Source organism: Perna viridis, chromosome 6, assembly GCF_037379345.1.
Source record: "Perna viridis isolate PV_CMFRI_1.1 ecotype Kerala chromosome 6, ASM3737934v1, whole genome shotgun sequence".
In the NCBI taxonomy this organism is placed as follows: Eukaryota; Metazoa; Mollusca; class Bivalvia; order Mytilida; family Mytilidae; genus Perna; species Perna viridis.
The window spans coordinates 45810991-45823262 of record NC_142450.1 but is presented as its reverse complement, the minus strand read 5'-3'; the positions used below and the strand labels follow the sequence as shown (position 1 = coordinate 45823262).

Sequence of the window (12272 nt, the reverse complement as noted above, 5' to 3'; positions counted from 1 at the left end):
TTCAACAGTGGAAGGCCTTGGACCTTTGCGAGTTTCAAATCAAAGGTCCACTTGAGGAAAAGCAAAAATCAATTAAAGTGTCACTTAAAAGTTTTGAAGGTCAAGGACCAATGTCAAAACTGAGGGTGCTGGACCTCAGACCACCACTAATGTAAATCAATGACAAGTAAATGAAGCTATAAAGCAATGCATTTACAACAAACAAATGAATGATATCTATCCTAAACTTTTAGCATCTGAAACATATATGTCATTAGTAAAGCATTTTGCTAGCGTCATTAATTACAAGTCAACATGTTGAATAGTTAACTATAAAAAATACCACTTTGTGGCAAAAACATTAAAAATTTAAGTTAAAAATCATGTATTGCCAATGTGAGACCATGTTAAAGCAATTCAATGTGCATATAAACACATAAATAGCTAAAACTCTAACTTTACTGAATTCAGATGGACTGAGCAGATTGAAAAGGACATTTTTTTTTTCAAATGCAATCAATGAATAAAACTTCTGATTTCTGTAAATGTATGTATTTGTCAGCTCTTCTAAAGGTACAATCAACTTTCTTAGTTCTTTTAATCAAATGTTTACCTCCAAACTATACTGAACATCTATAATTTTACATCCTCGGAGATGTGAAGGTGGTGTGGTTGGAATGCTGATAAGTTCTCTCTGCCAAGTCTGTTTTCCCCGTGGTACAATACTTCCTTTCCGTACAGTCACTAATGTTGTCGATTCAGAAAATCTTCCTCGGTATGAGTAGTATGTAACATTCTGAAATGAATACAACTATATGTAGTCTACTGATGATTGTCAAACATATTACAAAGTAACTTGGTTATACAAGTTATACAAAATAACCTGGTTTTGTCAAAGAGAACTAACCAATCAGAAAGCTTGTTACAAATACAATTAGATTATCAGTGTTAACATCCATGTTGTAATTGATATGTGTTGCTGACAAAAATTGTACTTTTAAGCAACTCATAATTTCTAACCCATTGAGAAAAAAAAACGGCTCTGTAAAATGTTTTTATACTTAATATTCAAAAACAAATTTCTAACCAATTCAGTTAGCTTATTTTACATAATAAAATTATCTTGTGGATAGAGTTCCAGTAACTTTACCAATAAGTTTACCTTCAGGAGAGTACCATTTATAATTGATACCACTTAATTACTGACCATTAGTCTCACAGCCAGTCCCAAAACATCCATTTCATTACCATAATGGATGAAATTTGAAGCACAAAACAGCATAAAAATAGAAGTTTTACAACCAGATGGATGTATTGAGAAAAACTCCAAAAGTACATGGTTTAACCCACTGATTAAAGGGGAGTACTTTCTGTACTGTTTATGTCACATTAAACAGTGGAAAACTTTCTCTTCATGCAGCCTACAATTAGCAGAAAGTTATATAGTGAATGTCAGACAACATCCCAACATTCATCCTCATCATTAGACATCTCACTAAATCATAAAAGTCACGCAGGACATACATAAATAGAAATTCATAAATAACATCTCCAAAATGGGTGAAAACTGATCCAGAATCTGTCAATCATATTATCTCGACAGCTTACTGATATTACAGTCTTTGTAAAGTACATCCATTTCCTGACAATTTGCTTCCCAAACAAGACAATATCATTCCATTGATAGAAGTGAACATCCAGAAAATTGCAGTCAACAGGACTCAGTAAAGAATATATATGGTTCCAAATTTGTTCTCATGTAATTCTAAGAGAAGATGTATGTATGGCTCTAAACAGCAATGATGTACATGGTGAATGTCAATACTATCATCATTTGGGCGGTCAATGAACTGAACAAGTACGTCTCATCATGGATGTAATGGTACTAGTTGTTAGATCAATGTTTATATGTTACTCTTTTTATTGGAGTAAACCTTACACATCAATGGTGCTTGTAGTTAAAATAAGTCTTCAAATTAATTCTTAATAATAAGTACATGACAACATATACCACTTAAAAATATTTCTTAATGGGAAGTAAATATGAGAAATTCTCACTGATATTTTCAATTAAAATTCACACAGATTTTCAACAGTAAATAAGCAGTGTAGTAAAAGGCTTTATACCACAATTACAACTCAATCACAGAACTGTCCAGAAAAAAAACTGTAATTTAAATGTCAAATCTTATTCAATAACATATTAAATATTTTTGAAGTACATTTGTGAATTAGAATTTTACTGAGAGACAATTGACAGAATAGTTCAAATACAAAGCTTAATTCTTATCTCAAAACTAGGACACTCTCATAAACAAAAGGCTTAAATCAGTGTAGAATATTACAACTGATAATTGACAAAAATCACTTAATAACATTCACATTTCTCCACCATAAAGTTATTCAGTATTTTAGATTAGTATTGACTGAATCAAATGATCCTATAATTAAACAAATATCAGAAGAAATGAGACCTAGATCTTCAATATAGTGGGTCCCCCTGAGGTAACGTAGGGTAATACAAAAAAGGATGCAATGAAGTGTTTAACCACAGAGAGGTTTATAAAGGATAAAATGTGCTGTGGTGAAGAGAAAGGGCTTCAAATACAGTTTGTTTAACTATCTGTATTTATGATGAACATATATAACTGTAAATTCATCCAATATGTTGGAAAACTTAACTTAAAGTTGTATGAAAGCAAGATCTGCAGCAATGTATGGTAGATATTATAAAGAACCTGTCAGGAAGCAAGAGAAATGAAAAAAAAGGAATAAAAAAAAGAAAAAAAAAACACATAATATATGAAGCAGAAAGACATTTATCCCTATGGTGCCTACTTCTAGAATCAATCAAATAATGTAAAGAGTTTGGTCAATATAATAGTTACCTAGAAATTTGTTTTCAAGTGTCCAATATACAAACACTAACAAGACTCTTCAAAAAGGAAGTGCTAATATCCTGAAACTAGAGTACCAAATAATCTGACAACTGAAAAACAAAGACAGGGGAAAGAAACAACCGATATAGGTGATTACCTATTCTTTGTCCCAGACAAAACAAACTTAAAAGCAGAATTATTTTATATGCTTATCTTATAGTGATATATAACAATTAATAGTTCCATTTCAAAAGATTGGAAAATAGGATAATTCATCCACCAAACCCCCTCTATTCAATAATTTTATTTTTTTTATGAATACCGTATTGTGAAAGCATTCTCCATTTTTTTAAAAATCTCATTAAATGATTAAGTCATGTAAATAGCAGAGATGATAGACCAGGCAGATGTACTGCTAGTATCAACAAAGCTTTAAATAAATTCAATGATTCCTTTAATTAAAGAGACCATACTGCTTTAAATGCCATTTAATTCCATTTATCTTACCGTGCACAGACCATAAATTCTGTAGCACAGTTTTATACAGACAAATTCATTTTCATGTACAATTCCATTTTTTTTTCTGATTGATCCCCATCTTTAAGTGTTGTAGCTATATTACAATAAATCTGCAAAACAATTTATTTTTCATCTTGCAATGCCAAACTTGTAATATATTTGTCTGAGATTGTAGGAGCCTACCATATTTGTCTTATATTCTGGTCTCAATCCAAGGAAAGTCAAGTCTATTTCTATCCTAGATGCTATTTTTGTATATATTCTAACTTAATCAACCACAGTAACCTAAGAAATGAAACACATTCATTAAAAATTTAGTCAGTGTTAAACTTTAGATTTACTCCATGTAAAGATGGTGCAATTTATTTTTCATCATTTTCTATCTATAACCAAAAAGAAAGTTCACAGACTCTAATTACATATTAATAAATACCAAAGTTCACTCAGATAGCTGAATAGTCCGTGTAAATTAAGAAATATTGACAAAAATAACATTTCAGAGTTGCTGAATTTGATTCTGGACTATGAAAACTGTCATTTATAGAGAAAGTGGAACCAAGGAATGTGCCAAGGAGAAAAAACCCAACTATACAGCAATGAAAAAACAGCAAAAAGCAGCCAGTCTACCACTAACTGGCACTGAAACAATAAATATATCAGAGTTCAGCAAAACTGGCATCACATAACACACCTTAACTGAAATTCAAAATCACACAAGACTGACAAAGAATAGATTTCCAGACTTGGGACAGGCACATAAGATGTACCAGGGTTATACTAATTTGATGCAGCCCAAATCAACCCTTTTATCTCTTGCTAATGTAGACAACAAAATTCACAACAATCAATTCAAAAGTGGTCTGAGAATCCAATAAAAAACATAACAAACCTAGCATAAAACAATAAACATGAGAAAACTAGCAGCTTCAGACATCAAAATGACTTCATTAAAACATTATATAAATATTGATTTGACACAAAGCAGATGTAAAGACAGAGCAGGGGCAATACCTTTTCAAGTCCATATTCAATAGATAAATATGCATTAATTAAAATCTTCAAAAAAAAACTTAATAAGTAAAACAAAACATAATCATTTTCTTTTTTTTAACATTACACATCATTCTGATATATATTGAGTCTCTCTTTCTGGTATCAGTTCAGGCATGTTAATTAAATCTTATTGGCTTGACTGATAAAATCGAGACACCATAGCAAGATGTTATTACAAGCCAATAATCTTTATTGTTCCATAAATTAGTTTATTATTTTTAGATGAAGATGGTTCATCTGATGTATATATTCAGTGAGGAGATCAGACAGGTATCTATTGTTCTTATAAATAATGCAAAGTGATGATGTAGGTATAAAGATGAGACACAACATAAACAAGAGGCCCCATCAGTTAACTTCAAATCTTCCTGGTACATTGAATTTAATAATTTCACACATTTTTGCATTTTATTATACCTTTTATCTAAAGGCAAATTTGCCAATACACTTCTTATCAAATACTTCACAGGGTTAAGCTTGATACAACCGCAGAGTCAAATCCTGAATAGTAAGGGAAAGTATACACATATCTCCCTAAAATTGATCCCAGCTTTCCTATTGTGAAATGGTTCCATCGTAAAAAGGTTGTTTTTAATCATTTTTGGCCGTAATTCTTAATTGTTTTTGGAAGTTATGCAGTATGAATACTTGAATAATGCAATAAAATCTCTGTGTTTTTTTCTTCATGTCCCCACCTTATTCATATTTTGCCTGATTCTTAATCAGAGTATTTAAATGTTTCTCATGCAATGTCAAAAAAGCAGTAAATAAAAAAAGATAAGTGACAATAATTAAACTCTATTACCATTATTTATTGCATAACCATCTGAAAACAATTGTCACCATCTATTTCCATACTCTATAATGTATGACTAAAAAGAAGGACATTGTAATGTCACTATACATGTAATTCTATAAATAGAAAAGGTTCATACTAAAGAATTATGTACTGGCAGTAAGATGATTTTAATGTCAGAGTCAATATCCCAGTTTTAAACCTAAAGATGGATTGCTACAAATATTCGTTCAGAAACCTCTTGCGTAAATTGCAAAGAAACAATGCCAAAATACCAGAAAAAAACCTATGTTCTAAGCTGTTTTGACACAGATAATGTAGTCAAGATATGAAAATATCACAATAAAGCATAATTGTGCATTTATAAGAGCATCATGGGTAATAAATACATTGGATTATTGGTTATTAACCCCTGTTATTTATCAAACAGCTTAGGCATGTAATTTGTACATGAGGGTTAATTGTTGTATGATGGTAGAATAAGCAGTCTTATAAATTCTAACACGCACAATAAAGCAGTATTAATGCTTGTTGAAGAACACTTTTAATATGTATGTAGATTACAGCTTTCAGACTTTAATCACTCAAGAAAAACAGCCTGTAAGCATTATATTGAGAAAAATAGTGTTGGCATGGAAGTTGAAATGTGTGTGATTTTTTTTCATAGTGACAGACATGAAACCAATCTCCATGTTTCTGAAAGCTAATACAGGACTCCACGACATCAATCTAAGGAACAGAATATGTAGGGGTATACAATACTGAACCAATCATAGAGTTACATAGAGACATTCATGATTCAAAGGGACATCGATATAAAACTCATAAAAAATACAGAATACAGTTATTTTAAGATTTGACAATTTACATGAATATTCTTCTGCAACCAAAGTGAAGAACAAAGATCGATTTCTCGGGTCTATTTATAAATTAGTGTAAAATTATAAATTTATATCTGTTACACTGTTTTAACACTAGTAAAATAAGTATAGTGCACATATATCTGCAACTAACATAATAAATACAGACACTGTTGATACTTGGTACTGCTAGGTTTGTTTATCTGGCCAGAAAAAGGAGGCAAATGATAGAAAGACTGGGGATACAGTTGTTCAGTTATTGAAATAACTAAAAAGAATCTAACATACACATGAGAATGTTCTCAATGAGATCTACAATAGCAGATTTCTGTAATCATGCATACAGTCTGCAATAGAATTATTAATCATTTGGTAAGAAAAACATCTTCTTATAATTACAAATCATTAACAATTACATTTACCACCAAAGCACTCAGCAATCCAAGTACCACAGCCAAACAGTGCTCAAAGATAACAAGACAAAACCTCAAGTTTTATTTATTCAGGCAAGTATTTTATATTTCTTCATCACATATTACATAATCATCACTAAAGTCATGATTAGCAGGCTCAATCACCTTTTGGTTATCAGAAGCCTTACTGAATACTGATTATCTTGTGACATTGTATAAATGATGATGGTATTCATTAAAATGATGGCCAATAAGATGGAATGGAGAACAAGAATGACTAAATGTATATAAACTCCTCCAACAACTTTCTATTTCAACTAATGGCTGGTAACATAGGAAGAAATATATTAATGAGGTCTTAGAAATGGAAAATAAATCAATCCCATCTCAGTTCATAATAGCAAATTAAGTCAAAACAGATCAACTCACCATAACAACACAAACCAGCCAGGCTTCACATGTTACTTCTACAACAACTACAATATTCTCCATGTTTTATGTATGCCAATAAAAAGGGTCAAGTAGGAAATCAGAACTTTGTGAGAATGATTCATAAATGTCAACAAAATCAGTTACAAACCATACCACACACAGATAGAAGACAGTATCATATCTAAATTGTTAAGATTTCAAATGAAAATACATCTATCATTTTTGGCAGCTGGTTATTGTTTAACCTTACACTGGGTACAGATCAAGGAGGTGGTAAAGATCTTGATTCATCATATTTCTAAACAAAACCCTCACTAAACTGACTGAAATCACACATCACAGTATCCATGTAAACCAAATTTCTGTCAATACTGAACACTAAACTTTGTGGTAGAAGGGGTATAAGTAAGGTAGTCCATAAAACCTTTCATTAAGGCAGATTGTCTTTTCATAGTAAGAGTAAAGGACATGTATTAACACTTCGTATTGAACATCCATTCTCCCATCAATGTCAGGAAATAATTACAAGACTTGATCATATACCATTAAAAGGCTACAGTGCATGATGCACAATGCCAGCATGCTTTTGTAAAAATGATAATTAGTGAGGTATACAGAAGTAACATGGTTCATATATTAACAGACAGACAGACCTCCACTTGCACTTTATGCATTTGTTTTAATGAACTGAATCTTTTAGAGAAGTGCATGGAAATTAAAATAGTGACCGCCAACTGTGATCAGTGTTCAGATACTGCTTCTGGTTAATTAGATTCTCTTAAGGTTGACTTAAACATATAATAAACACTCACTTTCACTGAATTAACTGATAATGTGTTCAGGATCATTGGAACATAACTAACAGTAAATGTAGTGGAACCAAGCATTATAGACTACATACTGCCTACTCAATGAGTTTTCAATGTGTTTTTTTAGACATTCTATATGGTTACTTCAAATGAAATATGGCAATCAATAAGCACATTTATTGTAGCCTCTGCTTTGCTGTTATCAAAATGTCAAATGTCAGATCTAGATGGCTCTGAAGAAGCCATCTATGTTGGAAATATTATAAGTTAATACAATGCATACCTAATAATGAAAGCTTAATACATATATACATGTAACTAAACTGAGAAACTTCATTAAAAGAGAGATATGAGTATTTAACTGTGCATTGAAAGTTATTAGGTATACACAATTGTAAACCTCATATGAACTTTCTCTTACTACTGTATCTTTATAATTCATCATTAAAGTGTAACAAAGAACTCTAAACACAGAGAGACAAATATAAACTGACACTCCAGTCCACTATACATCACTAGACAAATATAAACCGACACTCCAGTCAACCATACATCACTAGACAAGTATAAACCAACACTCCAGCCCACCATACATCACTAGACAAATATAAACTGACACTCCAGTCCACTATACATCACTAGACAAATATAAACTGACAATCCAGTCCACCATCCATCACTAGACAAATATAAACTGACAATCCAGTCCACCATACATCACTAGACAAACACAAACTGACACTCCAGTCCACCACACATCACCAGACAAATATGAACTGACACTCCAGCCCACTATACATAACCAGACAAATATAAACTGACACTCCAGTCCACCATCCATCACCAGACAAGTATAAAATGACACTCTAGCCTACCATACATCACTAGACAAATTAAAACCGACACTCCAGCCCACCATACATCACTAGACAAATATAAACTGACACTCCAGTCCATCATACATCACTAGACAAATATAAACCAACACTCCAGTCCACCATACATCACAAGACAAATATAAACCAACACTCCAGTCCACCATACATCACAAGTAAAGGACAAAGTGAGTTGGACAGTAAATAAGGCTTCAGTCAAGTCAGCACTGAGATAATGTGGATATCTGATACATTTGAAAAATACAACCTTTAGATTTCTACATTAATGCATACATTAAAGGAATACACATAGCTTCACCTCACACCACTATCAAAATAGAAACAAGATTATCCCGTTAAAGAGGGGTTCAAAATATTTAGACCAATGTAAAGTTTGTACCTACAGTTCAATTCAATATAATTGATAAGAGGTATTTGTACATTTTAAACCCAAGAGAATAATAAGAATGAAATTGAAAGATCTAAACATCAATAATACAAGTAAATACCAAAACAAAAGATTTAGAAACAAAGAACTGAGATATTAGGTTCACCTGAAGAATATCAACAACAGTAACATTCCATACTATGACCAAAGCCTTTGATCTCTTAGGTGTATTTCAGGTGTAACTCAGGTGTAATCCAGGTGTATTAAGGATAATTAACAAGTTGATTGCACTTGATTTCCTGTTTAGAAAACAAATGTCTAAATCATTAATTAGAATTTTGTCTATCAAACAGCCTTGTTAATCCCATTTTCATTGATAGATACAATATGGGACTCCAGCACTCAAATTGGCAAGGAAAGAAACCATTCTCAGTACAAAACTGCTAAAGTACCATTATCTACAATATACAGAGGAGTTCTATTGTGGTAGCAGGGAATACCAATAGAGAATTAGTTATGTCTTCACTTTAGATTCCTATTATAGATCAACCTATGTTTTCCATGACCAATTAATCAAAATGTGCATTGGGCCATTAATTTCAAAGATGCATGATTGTTCCCTAACATGCAAGCTTCGATGCATACATACTTTCAAACTGTACTTTAAAAAAACAAACAACTTCAATATATAATCAACTTGCTGGCATTTCATTCTAATTTTAAATTATTTCAAAAAGACTTCACTACCACTATGACAATGGAGGGTCTAAGTGAATTGGATGCTCCAAGGTTCCTCAAGTGAAGAAGTAGGAATTATATTCACATGTTTTTTTTCTTATATGATGTCCTTAAATGTCTTGGAGAACACAGGGTTACTTTACATGTCTTGAAGACCACAGGGTTATTTTACATGTCTTGGAGTCCACAGGGTTACTTTACATTACAATAACAAGGTACTAAAACTGCTCTATTAGAAATACTATAATACAACTGTTCTAAATAATGAATTTTATAACTATTTTTTAAACTATTTTTCTCTTGGGGGGGGGGGGGGGTTCATGTTTTAACATACAAAACTTAAATAATTTTAATGTTGCAATTTTATAAAGGGAGGTTAGCCACTCTATCATTACTTCATTTTACACTTATTTGATTGGTCATTTAATGAGCTCTGAGTGGATTGTTGGGAAATCAAAATGAGATTATTTATGAGGCATCTGATTTCAAAACAATCAACTCTTATCATTTTCTTGCACTTTATAAAAGGGTAATCTCCTCTCCTTTGAAGCATGTATTTTAGGGAATGTTGAGCGATGAAAAACAACTATAAGACGATCAACTTTCTATATGTTTAGTTTCTAGATGTTCCATACAAGAGTTGTCGCTTCCGGTGGCAACGTAGCAATTATTACGTTACATATAGCGGGAAATAACATTACCGTCTTTCGTTCATAAATAAAAATAATTGAAAACTTAGAAATAAAGAAACTATTCACAACAATGTACTTTATTTGCATGTTAAAGTTTTACCAAATGCAATAATAAAATGTAGCTGTAAGCTATAACATGCATAGCTATTTTTAAAAAAATGATCACGTTTTTCCAAACTGTTGCCAAATTAATGTTGATGTCTCACCATGGAAATTAATATTGCCTGTAAGTGCCATTGGCAAATCATTTGATGCTACTGAGTTGCAACCATTTAAACATGAGCCTAAAGTATATAGTCATAACCATATATATTCCCATGTGTTAAAAAAAAACTCAATGAAACTGCAGTGTTAATTAAAGTCTTATCTCTTACTGGATATATCATAGAAAGGTCTACATGTAGGTGGCATGTGAATTAGTTGGAAATCAAATTAAATTTTTTAGAAAAAAATAAAACTTTAGAAATAAGAAGGATGAACATCCATATGTCTGCTTACAAGGTTGTTTGCAATTGTTTTCCATCTTGCATGCTGACATTTGGTTTCAGACTTATCTTTAAACTATTTCTAAATCTTAACAAAATGTTTAAACCATGAGTGCAGTTCTGTACCTACTCAATAAATATTATCAAGAACTTTATCAAAAATATCTTTCACTAGAAATGTTGACTTATGTAAAAAGAGTAAAACTTGTGCCAAGACAACTGGAAAATATATTACATTCCTGCCCAGAATTACAAAATGGACAATAGTATCATTGTAACAAGCTGAATTCCTTAGATAGGCAAAATGACAGATTTAAGCTCAGAGATTTCAATACTGGCACATAAGAAAGGAAGGCAAGGAGTCAGAATGCCAAAATTTATTGAAGATACCAAAAACAATAGTAAGTTTACAAAATCTGAAAAATTTGATAGAAAATCCCTTTCACTATCAGTACCATGAACCATAGAACTGAAGAATTATCCTAAAATGTTCATACAATATCCTTAGACTAGACCAGTAAACTAAAACTATGCAGAAAAGTGGTATCAGGATGTCAACTTACAAAATTAAAATTTATAAAAGTAACTTCTATTAAAGACAGATGCTTTTATAGTTAAAGATCTTGGGCAAACTAATTAACTATAATATTGATGCCTGAGATTTAGAACCAGTCATAGTGAATTATCTGAACTTGTTATGTAACATCTAACAATTAGAAAGCCAAAAAGACAAATCTTGATCGATATCACACATCTATGGAGAGTACCACTAAGGACAACATACAAATGAAAATCTCATGACATTAACATATTTAAGATGATTTCCTGTTGAAATACATGGAAAAAACAATTTATCATCAAATAGAAAGGTTTCTAATATCTTAAATTGCTACAAAACATGCAAAGAAAATGGTTCCATGATACTTCCTAGAACAAGAGAGGTCATTAATCTTATCCAATGTTTATTTCATGGAAAATCCTTACTTCAGCAATGTCAAGGTCACATTAATGTACTTGGTAACTGAACCCATACAGCTGCTACAACAAATATATATTTAAGTAGCAAACTTTATTTCTAATTTTCTACTAATGTTCCATTTCTTTGACATTCCTTTGAGTAATTTATATAAATCATTGCAAATTATTTTACAATATAAGGTCTTAATGTTACAATGAGCACTAGGCTCTAAGGTGAAACTGTATGATTTATTTGGCCTATAGATTACTAAACTTCCTGAAAATGTTTTAATGAAGAATAATGGTTGCACCTGTTACAATAGAAAAAGTATTCTGTTAATTAAAAAAACACAGAGCAAAATTTAAATAATATTGGTTCAATACCTTTGGAGTTACA

General features: G+C 31.4%; 1 protein-coding gene across 12 annotated transcripts in view; it reads right to left on the bottom strand.

The window, feature by feature from the left end:
* Nucleotides 1-12272, bottom strand: part of LOC148615256 (arrestin domain-containing protein 2-like) — a 59686-nt gene that overhangs the window by 3628 nt on the left and 43786 nt on the right. For all 12 annotated transcript variants that reach the window (XM_088590009.1, XM_088590008.1, XM_088590007.1 and 9 more), the window contains one exon: nucleotides 593-775. In XM_088590009.1, the coding sequence (XP_088446135.1) occupies nucleotides 593-775 (183 nt within the window). The remainder of the gene's footprint in view (nucleotides 1-592; nucleotides 776-12272) is intronic.